General features: G+C 51.9%; 8 protein-coding genes across 8 annotated transcripts; 4 read left to right on the top strand and 4 right to left on the bottom strand.

Moving 5' to 3' along the window:
• Positions 1-281: 281 nt before the first annotated feature.
• On the top strand, positions 282-1,586 carry LOC6612050 (replication termination factor 2). Its single transcript, XM_002036531.2, has 3 exons — positions 282-393; positions 465-592; positions 655-1,586. Exons 2-3 carry the CDS (start codon positions 524-526, stop codon positions 1,483-1,485), a joined length of 900 nt encoding a protein of 299 aa, XP_002036567.1. The 5' UTR covers positions 282-393; positions 465-523; the 3' UTR covers positions 1,486-1,586.
• Positions 1,552-2,630, top strand: LOC6612051 (cilia- and flagella-associated protein 20). The gene is made up of 3 exons (XM_002036532.2): positions 1,552-1,665; positions 1,722-1,913; positions 1,970-2,630. Exons 1-3 carry the CDS (start codon positions 1,582-1,584, stop codon positions 2,537-2,539), a joined length of 846 nt encoding a protein of 281 aa, XP_002036568.1. The 5' UTR covers positions 1,552-1,581; the 3' UTR covers positions 2,540-2,630.
• A 71-nt stretch (positions 2,631-2,701) lies between these two features.
• On the bottom strand, positions 2,702-3,692 carry LOC6612052 (ER membrane protein complex subunit 3). Its single transcript, XM_002036533.2, has 2 exons — positions 3,456-3,692; positions 2,702-3,397 (listed from the first exon to the last, which is right to left on the bottom strand). Exons 1-2 carry the CDS (start codon positions 3,602-3,604, stop codon positions 2,803-2,805), a joined length of 744 nt encoding a protein of 247 aa, XP_002036569.1. The 5' UTR covers positions 3,605-3,692; the 3' UTR covers positions 2,702-2,802.
• A 299-nt stretch (positions 3,693-3,991) lies between these two features.
• On the top strand, positions 3,992-4,605 carry LOC6612053 (protein dpy-30 homolog). The gene has a single exon (XM_002036534.2). It carries the CDS (start codon positions 4,111-4,113, stop codon positions 4,510-4,512), a length of 402 nt encoding a protein of 133 aa, XP_002036570.1. The 5' UTR covers positions 3,992-4,110; the 3' UTR covers positions 4,513-4,605.
• Positions 4,578-7,348, bottom strand: LOC6612054 (nuclear pore complex protein Nup107). Its single transcript, XM_002036535.2, has 2 exons — positions 5,064-7,348; positions 4,578-4,999 (listed from the first exon to the last, which is right to left on the bottom strand). Exons 1-2 carry the CDS (start codon positions 7,234-7,236, stop codon positions 4,635-4,637), a joined length of 2,538 nt encoding a protein of 845 aa, XP_002036571.1. The 5' UTR covers positions 7,237-7,348; the 3' UTR covers positions 4,578-4,634.
• Positions 7,349-7,621: 273 nt separating this feature from the next.
• On the bottom strand, positions 7,622-8,356 carry LOC6612055 (V-type proton ATPase 16 kDa proteolipid subunit). The gene has a single exon (XM_002036536.2). The coding sequence runs from the start codon at positions 8,256-8,258 to the stop codon at positions 7,683-7,685; it is 576 nt and encodes a 191-aa protein (XP_002036572.1). The 5' UTR covers positions 8,259-8,356; the 3' UTR covers positions 7,622-7,682.
• Positions 8,357-8,714: 358 nt separating this feature from the next.
• On the top strand, positions 8,715-12,078 carry LOC6612056 (zinc finger protein 3 homolog). The gene is made up of 2 exons (XM_002036537.2): positions 8,715-9,097; positions 9,206-12,078. The coding sequence occupies exon 2, from the start codon at positions 9,218-9,220 to the stop codon at positions 11,414-11,416; it is 2,199 nt and encodes a 732-aa protein (XP_002036573.1). The 5' UTR covers positions 8,715-9,097; positions 9,206-9,217; the 3' UTR covers positions 11,417-12,078.
• LOC6612057 (protein SMG8) lies at positions 11,868-15,192 on the bottom strand. The gene is made up of 4 exons (XM_032718648.1): positions 15,140-15,192; positions 14,011-15,088; positions 13,906-13,952; positions 11,868-13,853 (listed from the first exon to the last, which is right to left on the bottom strand). Exons 1-4 carry the CDS (start codon positions 15,190-15,192, stop codon positions 12,197-12,199), a joined length of 2,835 nt encoding a protein of 944 aa, XP_032574539.1. The 3' UTR covers positions 11,868-12,196.
• Between the last annotated feature and the right edge of the window lie 602 nt (positions 15,193-15,794).

Here is a 15,794-nt window from a genome sequence, read left to right on the forward strand (position 1 = left end):
ATATCAAGTATATATTGGCTCTGCATTAGCTGACAAGAGAAAACACAAAAAGAAAAGCAGTAGTCGACGATTAGATACTTCTTATGCAGCTGGAAGTGCAAGGGAAATTTAGATTTCTAAGTAGAAAGGAATGTTTATAGGGCCTTTGGTTTACGAACATTGAAAATTCCATTTTTTTTTAAATTTAAAAATCAAATTCGATATACCAGGAGTTTGGCTTATCGATTATATGGTATCGATGTTTTGCATAGCTGCAGCTAATTGTTGTTTTACCATCTCTATGGACATTGTGTATATAAAACATTTGTTATTGCTCATAACACAATTTTATTTTTAATTTTTTACTACAACCTGAAAGCATATAGTTATTTAGTTATCTCTTGTTTATTTAGAGTAAGTATCTTCCGTGTAACATGTAAAACCATTGATGAATGTCATAACCTATTGTAAATCGAATATTTTAGATTGCCCAACACGGAATTCCCACGAAATATATTGTAATTCTTGAGATAAATATATAATCATGGGTTGCGATGGAGGAACAATTCCCAGGCGCGATGAGCTGGTCCGCGTGAAGCAAAAGCCAGAGCAGGTAAGTCTATTTGATTGGAGCACCTCCTGGCCAGACTAAACAGCATTTCTGGAACCCTACAGAAAGACAAGGATGCAGAGAGGGAGTTCCGTTGGCGCCACTGCACCTTGACCCAACAAAGCCTCCAGGAGCCGATCGCCATGTGCGGCATGGGCAGGCTGTACTCCAAGCAGAGCGTCATTGAGCGACTGCTGGAGAAGGAACCGATGCCAGAGACAGCTGCGCACGTGAAGAGCATGAAGGACATTCGCCAGCTTAATCCCACACCCAATCCTGCCTTCACAGAGGAGGACAAAACTGAGGGACTATTGGACACACGACATTCTCCTTACATCTGCAAGCTGATTGGCCTGGAGATGTCCGGCAAATTTCGCTTTGTGGCCCTTTGGAGCTGCGGATGCGTTTTGTCAGAGCGTGCCTTGAAACAGATCAAAGGTAGTGTGGCCAGCACTTGTCCGCTGTGCCAGGCTCCCTACAGCGTCGAGGACGTGGTGGTGCTCAATGGCAACGAGGAGGACATGGAGCTCATGCGGGTCAAGATGGAAATGCGTGCGGCCAAGCGCAAGTCCTCCAAGAAGGACAAGAAGAGTGCTAAGAAGGTGGAGGTGAAAGCTGAGCCCGCAGAGACACAAGAGCCAGTGGCTTCCACATCCAAGTCTGCAGCCGCAGAGAAACCTACTACTAGCACAAAAACCAAGGCGGTCGGACAGGTCAAACGACTGGGCGCCGTTAATGCAATGCAGGATCCCGAACTGAAGCGTCTCAAGAGCGACTTCAGCGTGGCCAAGGACCCGAAGGCCACCGATGTCTACAAATCCCTTTTCACCTCCCATAAAACCGAAAAGGACCAGGAGCGCGCCCACTGGGTCACATACAATCCATTCTACAATTAGTCTAGATTTCGTTTAAGTTTGCTGTGTTATATCAGTCACTTGTCCACAGTTTGATCGTTGAAACCTCACACACAGTTTCAAAATATACAATCGACAATGTATCGTGCAGCCTATCAAAAAGGTTTCCTTACCGTGCTTTACAGCGTAGGCAGTTCGCCCCTGAACAACTGGTCCTCCTATGTGAGTATCTGGCATTCAATGCTGCTGCTGCGTCTCTAGAAACCATCCTTGTACAGACCAAAAACGGGTATATCAAACGGATCTACGATGAGGACATCAAGTCCCTGGTACTCGAGATCATGGGCTCGAATGTGTCCACCACGTTCATACACTGCCCCAGCGAATGCAAGGAGCAGCTGGGCATCAAGCTGCCATTCCTGGTGCTCCTCATTAAGAACATGCACAAGTACTTTTGCTTCGAAGTTAAGGTTGGTTAAAGTGTTTCGCATTTATAGTAAATGTATCTACATACAGATATCCTTAGATTCAAGACGATCAGCGCTTTATGCGCCGCTTCCGAGTGTCCAATTTCCAGAGTAAGACCTCCGTGAAACCCTTCTGCACGGCCATGCCGATGGGCATGTCACCCGGCTGGAACCAGATCCAGTTCAACCTGGCCGACTTTACGCGCCGTGCTTACGGCTCCAACTATCTAGAGACCGTATCCTTGCAGCTGCATGCTAACGTACGCATCCGGCGCATCTACTTCGCCGATAAGCTGTACACAGAGGCTGAGTTGCCCAACGACTACCGTCTGATGGGCAAGCCGAAGGACCTGAAGAAGCCGGAGAAGCAGTTCAAGGTGCAAGCCACTGCGCGTCCTCCGTCGCCATTGAACACGGGCCGCGGAGAACCCGGACCATCCAAAGACACGGACGCTGAGGCAACAGGTCCCGCCACGGATCCGATGAGTGAGCCGGAGCCCGAGCTGCAGAAGTCTCCGTCGCCGCCTGTTCCGCAGAAGGTTCCGTCGCCAGCAGCTTCAGCTCCTCCAGAGCCCGCCACCGAGGAACCAGCTCCACAAACGGAGGCCACCGAAGAGGCCTACTATTAAGTTACGTTGCATAATTGCTTGTTTTTATCATTCTGTTGACACGCGACTGGTAGTGGCACAAAGTTAAAATTTCCAGTCATAGCAATCATAATCGAAAGTGTTTCCTTCATATAGAACTAGGGAATGGGTATTACCTTTGGATTTCCATGCAGAACCGATTGGTTTCCTATTGTAGTCACACAACTTGCTTTATTTTAACCCTCTCTGACTCGAAACAAAATCTGCTTTGTTACATTGTGAATTTGCTAAAATAGATATCTTAATTAGGATGATGCCGCGGGTGCACTGGCGATAGCCAGCATGTCAGCGTCAATGTTCTTGAGTGCGTTGTGGTACTCGGTGATCTCGAGCGCCTCCCACTCGGCCTTGAAGGCGGCCTTTGGATCCTGGGGCATGGTCATGGCGGCGCCCGTCATGGCATCCGCCTGTGCCTGCGTCTGATCGGCGTGATTGTTCTCGCCAAGAACCAGTGTGTAGATGGAGCGCAGGCCGAACACGTTAAGGAAGTACCAAGAGGCTGAGGAGACCCAGGCGGCGTCCAGCGAGGCCAGCTCAACGCCCCGCTGGAGCATGGGCTTAAAGCGCAGGGTCAACGGGAAGGGTACCTTGGTGGTGACGAAGCCCGAAAACATCCAGTTGATCCAGCCACCGATCACGACCATGGGCAGCACGTTAATAAAGTTGCCCTTGACCATGTCTGTGAGCATGGCGGATGAGTTCTGGGCCACAGGCGCCCGCTTCTGGGTCTTAAAGTAGCCGGTCTCCTCGTTGTTGAAGTAATTCTTTCGCATAGAGAAGCTCTGGGCGCTCAGATACTTGCCGTTCTCGCGCAGCAACCGTGCCCGGATCATCGCCTGGCTGTGAACGGAATGGTAGGTGTCACTAAAAGATGCCTCACTGCACTTTGCTCCCTCACCTGTCCTGGATTTGGGTGATCTCGGCCTTCTTCTGCGTGGATATCAGTATGGAGACGTAGTGGCGCACGATTCCCACCAGAAACGTGATCAGCACGATGGGCAGGAACACCCACACGCGGATGTCCGGATCAATCAGCAGCTCCGTCATATTTTAATTGATCTGTGAGATTTTCCTGTTTTTCGGCCCAATTTTCACCCAATTGGCTCAATTGGATTGGGGATGGCAGTCGATTATTTATCCGATAAATGTGACAAGTCACGGTCGTGACGGAACACTTATCGATAGCTTTTCAAAACAAAAATGTATAACCTATTTAAATTAACATATTATTATTAATTGTACCCAAATTCAGAATATATATAAGTTATATATACTATAACTTATTTATTATAAAACTGATTTTATATGTAAACTACACCTATAATTTTTTTAAATGCGATATATTTACAAAATAATCAAAGGGAATACCCCAATTATGTGAACAAATCACTGGAACTCGATGTATAAGTAAAACTTCATGTCATCGATTCCCGTCATGAATGTGACAACTCTGCAGACCGAGAATGTAAATTTTGATCGAATCGAATTTGTTGGACTGCTGCAAAGACGCCAGGTGAAAACCAAGATTTGCTGAACAACAGGAACACATTGCCATGGAGGCCAAGACCGACGCACCCATCTCACCAGCGCCCGCACCAAATCCGCCGGCAGAAGCTGGCAAGGAGCCAAATGCGAGCAGCAACGCGCAAGCTAACACGACCGCTGCTCCGGGAGCGCCTTCAGCTGGAGCCACTGCCGTTGCCCAGTCCACGAATCCGGTGGCCCAGCAACAACAGCAGCAGCAGCCGGCGGTGGCCAAGAAGCCCAGTGGCGAGACAAACAACATGCCCACGCGACAGTACCTCGACCAGACGGTGGCGCCGGTTCTGCTCCACGGAATGCAGGCCCTGGCTCGCGAACGGCCTACGGATCCCATACAGTTCCTGGCCTCCTACCTACTAAAGCATAGCAACGGGTGCGACGAGAACAACGCCGCCGTAGACAACAACTCCTAAGCCCACCACCCTACTTGCCTCCCATTTTTCCCCCCTTCTTAGTTGTATAAGTGAACAGTGAATAATTAATAAACATTTAAAGTTAGAATGTAATCGCAAAACACACAAATGTACTAGGATTGCTAAGTTGTTATAGGATAGCCCCAGGGATCCAGTTTCGAGTTGAGCAGCTCCAGGGAGGCGTCCGCGATCTTGGCCAGAAGCTCTGCCAGCTTGTGCTTCGTATAGACTTTGTACAACTGCCGATTCTCGCTGGATATTTCATCTGCCAGGCGCACGCAGCCCGCAAAGTCTCCCGACTTGAACATCACTTCGTTCAGGAGCAGGGCGATCTCGGGAATGCAGATGGAGCGCAGTTTCTCCATCTGCAGTAGTCGGTGCTCCCAGTTCAGCTGCACGGCGTTCTCGGGCAGCTTGGGGATGAACGGATCCACCAGCCAACCCTTGTCCGGAAACATAAGCACATTGTACAGGGTTTCGATGGTTTCTGCAGGGAAATAACGCGGGTTACACGTCAAAAGATCTCAGAAATGGGTATGCGATCCACTTACGCTTCGCCTGCTCCTTAAGCTTGTGCTCCCAGCGCACGACTTCCGATCGGTGAGCCTGCTCCTTGCGCTCACTCGCCATGCGCTCCGTGAAGTTGTCCTGCGAGGAAGCTGCGTGTGAAGCCAGTGGCTTCTTGGGCTTGTTCTGCTGCAGGCGGTTCCATTCGACAAAGCTGTCGACGCCCGACAGATACACCTTGTAGCAGAGATACTCCTTCAGGCAGCACTCCTCACGCGGCGGTATGTTGTCCACCGAGCCGTACAAGCTGACTAGTTGTTGCACTATGTCGGCCGGCACCATGCGGAAGGTCTGGCGCATGCACTCCACCTTGCTGCTGGCCAGATAGGTGCGTATCATGGCGTTGGCCTGCCACAGCAACTCACCGCGCTGCTCCGGCAAATAGGTTAGCCACTCCAGTGCTGAGATCTTGCGCTGATCGATCGCAGAGATCTCGCCCGACTGCGGCTCACCAAATTCCCCGAGTGGATGATGTGCGAGGCGAATATTCTCCACGGTGACGCGTGTGATCTGTTCCACATCCAAGCCCGCCTGCAGGGCGGCATCCACAGCTAGCTCCCGCGGACGCTTCTGCTCCACTTGCTCCAGAAACCGCGAGTAAAGCTTCACCTGCACCGGGTTCGAAAGCGATGCGGTATAGTAGGCAATTAGTTGCGGCTCGCCCATGGCAATCAATGCCTCCACATATGCGGCTATGATCTTCTCCGCCTTCTGCTCCTGCTCCACACGTCCGATTTGACGCAGAAAGAGCACTATGTGGGCCATAAAGCGCAGTTGGTGGGGCGATTGTTGGGCGGTATCCTTCTCCACCCAGCGCACCATGTGTTGGATCAGCTCGCCGCAAGTATCGAGGATTAAATGACGCTGGATAATGCCCAGTTGACCTTGGGCGTAGTCCCGCACCGACGCATCCTTGGCAACGTTCAGCTCATCGAAGATCTGCTCCATCGTCATCCTGCCGTTCCAGTAGTCATCGGGCATCGGTTGGTAGTTTTTGAGGCAGCAGCCGCGTATCTCCGACTCCACACGGATGTCGATCTGCACCTTCAGGTGGGCCCACAGCAAATCGTGCCAGTTGCTGTGCAAAAGTGTTTTCAGCGAGCCCAGGTGGCCGGAGAAGACGCCCGCCGTCGCCCGGCTGTACTCGTCATAGTTCTTGGAATCGGCCAGCATCCAGGCGCAGCGCTTCCAGATATCCCTCCTGGGATTGCCCTCTATGGGCATCTTTTCGTGCAGCCCCGAGACATTCTGCTCGAAGTTGGGATCCTCGTGGAGACGCCAGCCCTCAAGGATTGCCGCCCGCCACGTCTGTCCGAAGTGCTTGCACAACTTGAGACCATCGTCGACGCGTCCCGATCGTATCAATTCGAAAATGGCGCGGGACAGGCGCAGGTTGTCCTCCTCGTCGAGGGCGTGTAGCGGTCGTTTCTCGCGTACGGAAGCATCTGGATCCAGGCGCGTAACGATCTCATGGCCCTTGCCAAAGGCGGCGCACTGCAGGTTCTCGAGCTGGAAGAGCGTGTTCTCCCACGCCATCATACGATCGTGGGCGTGGAGTGGGTTTGGTTGCTCCCCCCGATCGTAGCACGCCTCCAGCCAGTCCACCACCAGCTGGTACTCACGCAGTGTGGCATTGAGGGCGTACAGCTGCTGTATGACCTCCTTCTCGCTGCCGCCGAGCGTGGGGCCATCCTGCATCTCATCATCCACCGGCCTGTCCGTTTGCAGCAGAATGCGGTCGTAGAAGAGGGCGTGCAGCAGGCGCCACGTGTTTATCTCCTGTCGCAGCCATGTGAGCATGGACTCGCGCTGCCGCGTGCCCTGTTCCCCGCCCATGCCGTGATCGATGTCCAGCTCCAGCTGCTCCATCACCCCGCGACAGACGTGCGTCAGCGCTTGGATCACCTCGAACGCCTCCTGGCCAGCGCCCTGCGTCTGCAGCACGTCGAAGAACTGCGGGTAGAGCACGTCCATACGGCTCTGGCCCCGATCCAGATCATCGGCGGTGTTCTCCATCAGCGAGCGATCCTCCTGCTCCGCGTTGCTCTGCTCGAGGATGAGCAGCGAGTGGGAGAGATTCTGCGGCGCCATCGAGCTGTTCAGCGTCGTGCGCAGCAGGCCACTGCGGCTGATCCTCGGGAACGGGCTGTCGGCCATGGCTGCACTCTGCGTTTCCTGGCTATCAGCTACTGCACATCAATTCAATTAATTTAATCAAAACAGAAATTCACGCGCTATTCGCTAAAAATGCCGGGAGCGTTCAGTGTTACCAGATGATGGAACAGCAAGAAAGCACATGCACATGGAAATAAGCGATTCCCACTTAGTTCAAGAAAATTTCGTAAGAAACAAATTGATTTAAATTGTTAATCTAGTAGTAATTCGGCAAAGTTCCGAAAGAATAAGGAAGGTACCAGCATTCCGTAGAATCATTAATAACAGTATGCGGTACCTCCATCGCGTGCCGCAACTGCGTACCTGAAATGCGTATCACAAACGCGTAACAGAATCACGTAAAAAGAAATTCAAAAGGCATTTCAAATATTAAAACTCGATAAAAACCTTTCTTAACGTATTAAATATTTTAGATATAACCAATTCTACTACTTGATGTTGACCGTGTACAAATAAATCCCAATGATCAGGCCGTAGAGACCGAGCACCTCGGCGAAAATGAGGATCAGGATCATGCCGATGAAGAGGCGTGGCTGCAGAGCAATGTGTCGCACGCCCACTTCGCCGACCTCGCCCACTGCATATCCGGCAGCCAGTCCAGCGAATCCCACCGAGAGTCCAGCTGCCAGGTGCACATAGCCGGTGGGCAGCGAGTATTTGGGAGCAGGCGCCAGTTCGCCAGATAGGAGCACGGACACCACCAGACCGTATATGGCAATGATGCCCGCCATGACCACCGGAATGATGGACTTCATCACCAGCTCGGGACGCATAACCGCCGTGGCGGCGATTCCTGTACCGGACACAGCAGTTCCGTAGGCCGCTCCAGCGGAGGTCAGCACACTGGAGAAGACAACGCCCATCACGCCATAGAACGGGGAGTACGGCGGATAGCGATCCAGCATGATAGGCGACGTACTGGTTTCCTTTAGCTTCAGATTTTCAATCAGCCCCGGCACGTCCAGCGAATTGGATTCGTTAAACACTGGCAGATAGTAATCCATTTCCAATTTGGTACTTGCTGCCTTTTTCGTATTCACTTGAAAAGGAACGCCCTATGTTGCTTGCTTTCTGGGTTTTCCAACTTGTTAGTCTGACTAGCCTGTGGTTTGGCAAGAATGAAAATCCAAGGGGAACGAGATGAGCAGTTCATATTGAATATTAATAATATTTGAGTTTAAGCTTAAGGTGGAACATTCAAAGATTTAGTTTGAACATACGCATATTCAATAGTTTTAGCAACTTCTTGTGTAAAAGTATTCATAAATAATTACAATTGCTCAGATTTAGGCACTCGACATTGAATTAAATATTTTGAAATGCTTCGAAAGATGTAACAATCGATTGCGATTTGAATTTAAAGTTGCGCGGCTTATCGGTCATCATGCGACGTGCACCAAACGCTTGCATGACGATATGCTGCTGTTAGATCGTGCAAGGGCCGCCCAACATAAAACATTTTTCTTTTATTTGTTGTACGCACGGCGAAGACGCTTGCAATTTTAGCACTGCAGAATTGCGATTGGGCGATGCGCTGCATTCGCTCGAGTCGCAGCTCCTGGCAGTCGTAGCTAACCAGCCAACGGGCCGGAGGACGGGACTCAAATCAGGCGACCCACGGAAACGAGCAGCCAAATTCAAAAACAAGCGAGCACCGAAAACAGGAAGCAAGTTTTTCCCATTTCGTTGGCGGCGCATAAAATGGAACGCAGTGGACGAATGTGGACGAGAGCCCTGAGAGAAACACAAAAGCACGGAACCTGAGCAACAACACACACCAGTGATATAATAGTAGTCTACGGAACCCCTGATCCACGGCACTTCGCATCCAAACTCACCCAAGGTACGGCATTGATTTTTCTCCCCGCAAACGCGCATTTTTATTATAGAGAAAATGTTCACACGCTCGTCGCTTGTGTTCGTTGTGGTTTTTGTTGTTTGATTTGCACAGCCTTTTGGCAAGATGGCCGTGCAGCTGAAACAGAGCTACCACCACCTGCCCCTGACGATCACGCCGATCCTGCAGCAGACGCACCTCCTGCCGCAGCAGGCACCCAATCCCCCCCAGCAGCAGCCACAGCCGCCGGATCTCACCTTCCACTGCATGTGCTGTGCGGAGTTCTTCGTCCATCCGCTGGCGCTGTACCAGCACATGAACACCCTGCACCCCCATGAGCCGGGCAATGGACAGCAGAAGCAGGAGAGCCCGGGCGACGAGGGCGAGGACTACAGCTGGATCTTCGAGCCGGTGTGCGAGCTGGCGGAGGATGGCAGCGACTCGTCGGATGGGAGCGACTCCTCGGGCTCCGACAGCTCCTCCTCGTCGGACGACGACGACGATGACGACGACGGCAGCAGCAGCTCCAGCTCCAGTTCCAGCAACTCAAGTTCATCGAGCAGCTCGGTGCCGACCACCAGCAACTCCAACACCCAGCAGAGCCAGGAGTCGGTGCAGCCAATTCGCGGTCTGGTGGCCGGATCGGGCTTCAACGAGTTCCAGCTGCAGATATCGGACCCGCGGGAGTCCACCTCCATATTCATGGTGCAGCCGACCGTAAGCGTCACGCCCTTGCAGCAGCTACTACCACCGGCACCCACTGTTAGTCCGGGATTCGGCCTGCAATCGACGCCCATCAAGCGGCGGCGCGGAAGGCGGACCAACATCGGTGCACCCGTGATGGATCCAGCGTTGAATGGCAATCAGAAGTGCTTCCAGTGCACGCACTGCGAGGCGAGTTTTCCCAACGCCGGCGATCTGTCCAAGCACGTGCGCTCACACATCACCAACAAGCCGTTCCAGTGCTCCATCTGCCAGAAGACCTTCACCCACATCGGCAGCCTGAACACGCACATCCGCATCCACAGCGGCGAGAAGCCGTACAAGTGCGAGCTCTGCCCGAAGGCCTTCACGCAGTCCAGCAGCCTGATGGTGCACATGCGCTCGCATTCGGTGCGCAAGCCGCATCAGTGTGTGCAGTGCGACAAGGGATTCATCAACTACAGCTCGCTGCTGCTGCACCAGAAGACGCACATCGCGCCCACGGAGACGTTCATCTGCCCGGAGTGCGAGCGCGAGTTCAAGGCGGAGGCGCTGCTCGACGAGCACATGCGCATGCATACGCAGGAGCTGGTGTATCAGTGCGCCATCTGCCGCGAGGCCTTCCGCGCCAGCTCGGAGCTGGTGCAGCACATGAAGAACCACATGGGCGAGAAGCCATTCACCTGCTCGCTGTGCGACCGCTCGTTCACGCAGTCGGGCAGCCTGAACATCCACATGCGCATCCACACCGGCGAAAAGCCGTTCCAGTGCAAGCTATGCGACAAGTGCTTCACACAGGCCTCCAGCCTGAGTGTCCACATGAAGATCCATGCGGGCGAGAAGCCCTACCCGTGCCCCATATGCGGCAAGTCGTACAGCCAGCAGGCGTACCTCAACAAGCACATCCAGGCGCACCAGATGGCTTCGTCCGCATCCGCATCCACGTCGCCTGGTCTGCTGGTCGCCAAGCAGCCGCACGAAACGCTCGTTTGCATTGTCTGCGGATCGTTGCATGCGGATGCCACTGCGCTGGCCACCCATGTGCACAGCCAGCACGCAGCGCTGCTGGACACGATGAAGCAGTCCGGAATGAACACGGCGCAGGGCGGGGCGATTCCAGACGGCAAGTGCAGTGCGGAGGAGCAGCAAGCCTATGTGGAGCGGGTGCAGTGCGTCCTGCAGCAGATGAACCATCAGCAGCAGCATCAACAGCAGCAGCAACAACATCCGCAACAGCAACAACATCCGCAACAACAACAACAGCAGCAGCATCTGCAACAACAGCCGCATCAGATGCAGCTACCGCTGCAGCCCAAGCTGCCGGCCATGGACTCCACCGGCGAGGACGAAGAAGAGCCCGACGAAGCGGAGGAACCTCCGGATGAGGAGGAGGCGGAAGATGAGGCTGAGGAGCCGGCGGAGGTGAAAACGGAAGTGCTGGCAGCAGAGGACGCTCTGACCAGTCCGCGCTATCCCATTCTCGGGCTGCAGGAGGAACAGATCCTGCTGGACTCTGACATGTACTACGAGGACTTCGCCGACATGGACGTGGGCTGTCAGGAGGAGGTGTTCGGCGACTTTGTCGTTAACGAGGAGGAGGTTTACACCGATGCGCTCATCTAGATCTAGGTACTAAGATTTGGCCATAGTTTACGAAAGTAATTCATATTTACATTGAAAGGCACGACAGTTCTTAACTACGTTTGGGTCACAAATTGTGCTGACCGCACTTTTTTTATACAATTCATTTTGTTCAACAATGTCGTGGGGTATTACAGAGAAGACATTTGTCGGGAGTGTTCCAAAAGTACTTAACTCACAGTTTATCGTTGTTAGGTTACCATGTAGGATTCCCAGAGCACATAACAAACCTTCAAAGTTTCAACTCGGTCTGCGAAAGATCAGTAACTTATCTTTTAACATTACCTTACCTTACCAAGAACCTTTTTTTTACTAATCATAAGATCAGAAGCGATTTTGTGAGCATTCCCAGTACAACTTGTTGCACATTTTGGGCAACCGAAAGCGAAATTCCAGTTTTGTATCTCATATCACACGGAGCCCACACGACAAATGAAGATTGTCCAGGAAATGGACGTATTGTATTTGCACATTATCTTACAAAGATATTACATTTTGTTAGTATTAAGCCTTACTTTATGCTGCTCATTTTACATCCCAAGGGATATACCCTTACCCAAGTTGGAGCCACAACGACTCCAACTATTCCACGTCGCGTATTTCCCAGAATCGCCTGAAGAGATTACATTAATCGTTATATTTAAGCACGCAGACTTTTCTTTTTTGGGTGAGGCTTTTGATTTATTCACTGCACTAACATTGGAACTCTGATAAGAGGTACCGGATATAAATGGTTTCCATTCTATTCATCTGTGTGGACTCTTAAATCCTAGTGAAATTTCCCGCTGCAGAAGCGCCCATCATGCCAGGTTCATTCAGATCCAGCGTGGGATCCGTCTCTACCACGCCGAACATCCCAGGCAGTAGATATCCACCGGCCAGCGGATAGTCTGGATCCAGTTGATCGGGCGGAGCGATGAGCACATCGTCTCCTTGGTAGACGTAGGGCAATCGGATGATCCAGTAGGCGCTCTGCGACAGACGAGGCGGCAGTATGCTGCCCAGGGTGAAGGTGTACCTTCCCACGCACACCTTGGGATCCACGATGATGTTGACCGGCGCCTTGGGCGTCACCACATGGATGCGCATCAGCTGCGCCAGAAAGTTCTTCTGAGATCTGCAGGGACAGGGATAGTAGAGCGGCATGTTGTTGTGGACCACCTTGCTGCAGGTGTCGCGTTCGATGTCTGCTCCACCGCGCAGCACGCGATCTGGGGCGCACATCATGAACCGGTGTCCGCGGGAGCACTCGTACTCCATGCCCACGAATATTTTGAGCGACAGCCTGTCGCCCTGCTTCTTCCAGCGCTGCTGCTTCTTTCCGTGATGATGATGTTGGTATTGCTGCTTGAGCGCGTGTACTAGGCGCAACTGGACGTCCCAGGGCAGCAGGAAATTGGCGCCGGACAAGAAGCCGCTTTGGAAGTGCTCCTGCAGCCCTGTATTGTGGCTGTAAATGGAACTGGGACCCACGCAGGCCAGCGACCAGCTTGGGAAGAGCGGCAGGAGGTCAAAGTTGCTGACAGTATGCACCAAGCCCGGCAGATACTCAGTTGTGGACGTGGAGACGGCATCGGTTGGACCGACGTCTTCGCGAGCCTCCTTCTTTGCTGGCTCTTGGAGCTCAACCACTAGTTCGTTCTCTGTATCGACGCTGGAGGAGCCACTTCTCGTGGTATTCTGCTCGGAATTCGACAGTTGCTCGGATCTAGCCTGCGATTCCTTCAGTGATGCTCCAAATCCAGCAATGGACATGTTTAGATCGGACCCAAAGGTGGGCGACAAGGGATGGGAGCAGCAGTTGCTGGCGGTATTCTGAAGTTGCTTTTTCGTGGGCAGCTCTCGCTCCTGACCCTCCTCTTCCTCCGCTTCGTCTTCCCCCGCATCTTCGTCTTGCGGCGCACCACTTTTTCCCGTATTCAGCAGAGGAAATGCAGCTTCAAAGGCCGCCGCCCGGTAATCACTAACCGATGGCTCGAAAATGGGGAACTGGTACTGTTTGACCTTAACGCACAGGTTGCACATTTGGGCAATGTGCTCGTAGAACTCGTAGTTCGCTTGCCGCAGGTTGAACGGGTCCTCTCGTCGGCCCTGAGTGCGACCGCAGTTGCAAGTGGAGATGTGGATCACTCCGCTGTTGTGCTTCTCGTGCGGCATATTCTTGGGCAGTGTGCAGGGATGGGAGCGCAGGCTAAGCTGCTCGCACTGCTGACGTCCATCCTCCCAATGCTTGTGGCAAATGGCTGCCAGCTTCGCCAGTGCCGCCTGCGCCTGTGGACCGCGACCTTCCTCCTCGAAGGCAAGGGTGGCATCCGCCAGTAGTTGTCGGTGCGTGGCGGTGCCATAGTTTGCGGGTGCAGCGTTCTTGTAGGCGGCGATGCCCTTCTTCAGGCCCAATTCGCAGAGGTGAGCCCAAAATCTGCGTTAAAGTAAAGTTATAGAGAGCATAAGGGTAAGTACTATCAACATACTTTTTCTCATAGTTCAAGTCCTCGTCGAAGTTTTTCAGGAAGAGTTTCTGTAAAGAGCAGTCAAAGTTAAGCAAGCTGCCTCTATAGACTTACTATGTTACTCACATATTCCTCATTGCTGGTTTCGTGGTCTGGATCCTTTGCGTTCTCCACCAGCAACTTGTGCATCGTGGCCATGCAATCGTGCCACTCCCGACTATTTAGGAGTTGGAACGGACCCTGCTGGGCATGCTGCTTGAAGGAGCCTGCATCAAAGCAACCCACCAAGGCGTCGTGAACGTGTCGCTGCAGAAAGTTCCACACGGTGTGGTCCTCCTGATACTGCAGATTCTCCCACTCCTTCTCATAGACCGGCATAGTGAAGGGTTTGACGAATCCATCGAAGGGAGCCATCGCCAAGATCTCCAGGTCTTCCTCCTCCTCTTTGAGATCCGGCTTGTACATTGTCTCATTGAGGCAATCGATGGCCTTCAGCAGCTTGTCGTCACGCAACTCTTCGTGTGCGTTGAAGAAGACGAACTGTTTGTTGTTGGGAAGTGCCACAAGCGAGTTGCTGCTGCTATTGGTCACGATGTTGTAGCGGCGCAACAACTCATAGATGCAGTCCTCCATCTGGAACTCGCATGTAGAGACGGATTCGCGTGTCTTTGGCTCGTCGCCCGGAAAGTTTTCGAATAGGAAGAGAATCCTGGGAGCGCACAGTCGTGTGCGCTCACTTATCCTGGCGGCAGGCGTTTCTCTAAGCATTTGTGGCAGGAACTGCATCAAATGCTGTTCCCTTGCGAACTTGGCCAACTGGAACACGGTGAGCAGTGTCGGATCAAACGTCAGCCCATTTTCCACGTACACCACAATGTGGCAAACGTGCAGGGCCAACAGCATCATGCGCACGAAGCGACATCGAATCCTCTCGAAGAAGCTGTCGATGTCGAAGGGAGTATCCACATCCTCTATACAGACATCTATCATCTGGCCAGAAATCTCCGCGTCGTAGGTGCTTTCGAAGTGCAGCAGCAGGCTGAAGGTGCCCGGCTTGTAGTAACACTGTATCTGACCGTCTTCGGGCGTGTGATCATCGGGCGGCTCCATGCCGAAAGCCAGCATCTTGTTGGCCAGGTCGCAATCCGACCGGCCAACGACTCCGACCACTACCAGCGAACCGTTGAGCTGCAGCAGCTCCTGTCTAAGGAAGGTCATGTATGAGATGCTCTCTGCAGTTTCTTCTTAGACTTACGCCACATTTTCGGGTATATCTGGGTAAGTCCAGGTGTAGTAATCATCCAACATTTTCGCTGGAAATTGTTTACAAGATTCTGCATCAGCTGTTTAAGTTCCGACAACGACCATTAAATATCTGGCAGCACTGTCGTAATTGATATCGATAGCAACGCTTTCGATATATTTCAGTTACTTGGCGCGTTTTTTTTTAAATATGTCTCCCCTACCAAAAGCTGAAATATACGCTTGGTAATAAAAATCCAAATAATTTGTTGTCTAAAGCAATTAAATCTTTATTGTAAACTTTTCTTTTGCGTTTTATAAATATTTTCCGCTAGCCCTTCATTATAGCTCTCCGCACTATTTTAGCGTACGTTTTTGAGTGTGCTTTTCGATTTGCTTTTAAATGAAAGTTATGTGCATGATTAAGTGTGAATGCTTTAATGCTAAACTCGCTTAAATAATCGTTTTATGCGTTTTCTTAATGTTGCAATGGAATAATGCGGTGATTAATTGGTTGTTACTAGTATGCAAATAGCAATTGTTAAGAAGATACTAATACGTTTAAGATCTGGTAGAGAGAAGTAGGGTTCGATAGTCTAGGTGTGCTAAAACTGAATCATATTAGCGTATCTTTTCTCCTCCGCCTATGTTGAGCACAATTAAAATAC

The sequence above is a fragment of the Drosophila sechellia genome, chromosome 2L (genome assembly GCF_004382195.2).
Source record: "Drosophila sechellia strain sech25 chromosome 2L, ASM438219v1, whole genome shotgun sequence".
Taxonomy (NCBI): Eukaryota; Metazoa; Arthropoda; class Insecta; order Diptera; family Drosophilidae; genus Drosophila; species Drosophila sechellia.

Bases quoted from the DNA above. Each gene is read 5' to 3' on its own strand.
- LOC6612054 (XM_002036535.2), bottom strand. From the start codon at position 7,236: ATGGCCGACAGCCCGTTCCCGAGGATCAGCCGCAGTGGCCTGCTGCGC. The intron at 5,000-5,063 runs GTAAGTGGATCG...ATTTCCCTGCAG, and splicing joins GCTTAAGGAGCAGGCGAAGC to AAACCATCGAAACCCTGTAC.
- LOC6612051 (XM_002036532.2), top strand. From the start codon at position 1,582: ATGTATCGTGCAGCCTATCAAAAAGGTTTCCTTACCGTGCTTTACAGC. The intron at 1,666-1,721 runs GTGAGTATCTGG...ATCCTTGTACAG, and splicing joins TGAACAACTGGTCCTCCTAT to ACCAAAAACGGGTATATCAA. The intron at 1,914-1,969 runs GTTGGTTAAAGT...AGATATCCTTAG, and splicing joins ACTTTTGCTTCGAAGTTAAG to ATTCAAGACGATCAGCGCTT.
- LOC6612056 (XM_002036537.2), top strand. From the start codon at position 9,218: ATGGCCGTGCAGCTGAAACAGAGCTACCACCACCTGCCCCTGACGATC.
- LOC6612057 (XM_032718648.1), bottom strand. From the start codon at position 15,192: ATGTTGGATGATTACTACACCTGGACTTACCCAGATATACCCGAAAAT. The intron at 15,089-15,139 runs GTAAGTCTAAGA...GACCTTCCTTAG, and splicing joins GATATACCCGAAAATGTGGC to ACAGGAGCTGCTGCAGCTCA. The intron at 13,854-13,905 runs GTATGTTGATAG...ACTTTAACGCAG, and splicing joins GACTTGAACTATGAGAAAAA to ATTTTGGGCTCACCTCTGCG.
- LOC6612052 (XM_002036533.2), bottom strand. From the start codon at position 3,604: ATGACGGAGCTGCTGATTGATCCGGACATCCGCGTGTGGGTGTTCCTG. The intron at 3,398-3,455 runs GTGAGGGAGCAA...TTCCGTTCACAG, and splicing joins ATCACCCAAATCCAGGACAG to CCAGGCGATGATCCGGGCAC.
- LOC6612053 (XM_002036534.2), top strand. From the start codon at position 4,111: ATGGAGGCCAAGACCGACGCACCCATCTCACCAGCGCCCGCACCAAAT.
- LOC6612055 (XM_002036536.2), bottom strand. From the start codon at position 8,258: ATGGATTACTATCTGCCAGTGTTTAACGAATCCAATTCGCTGGACGTG.
- LOC6612050 (XM_002036531.2), top strand. From the start codon at position 524: ATGGGTTGCGATGGAGGAACAATTCCCAGGCGCGATGAGCTGGTCCGC. The intron at 593-654 runs GTAAGTCTATTT...GGAACCCTACAG, and splicing joins TGAAGCAAAAGCCAGAGCAG to AAAGACAAGGATGCAGAGAG.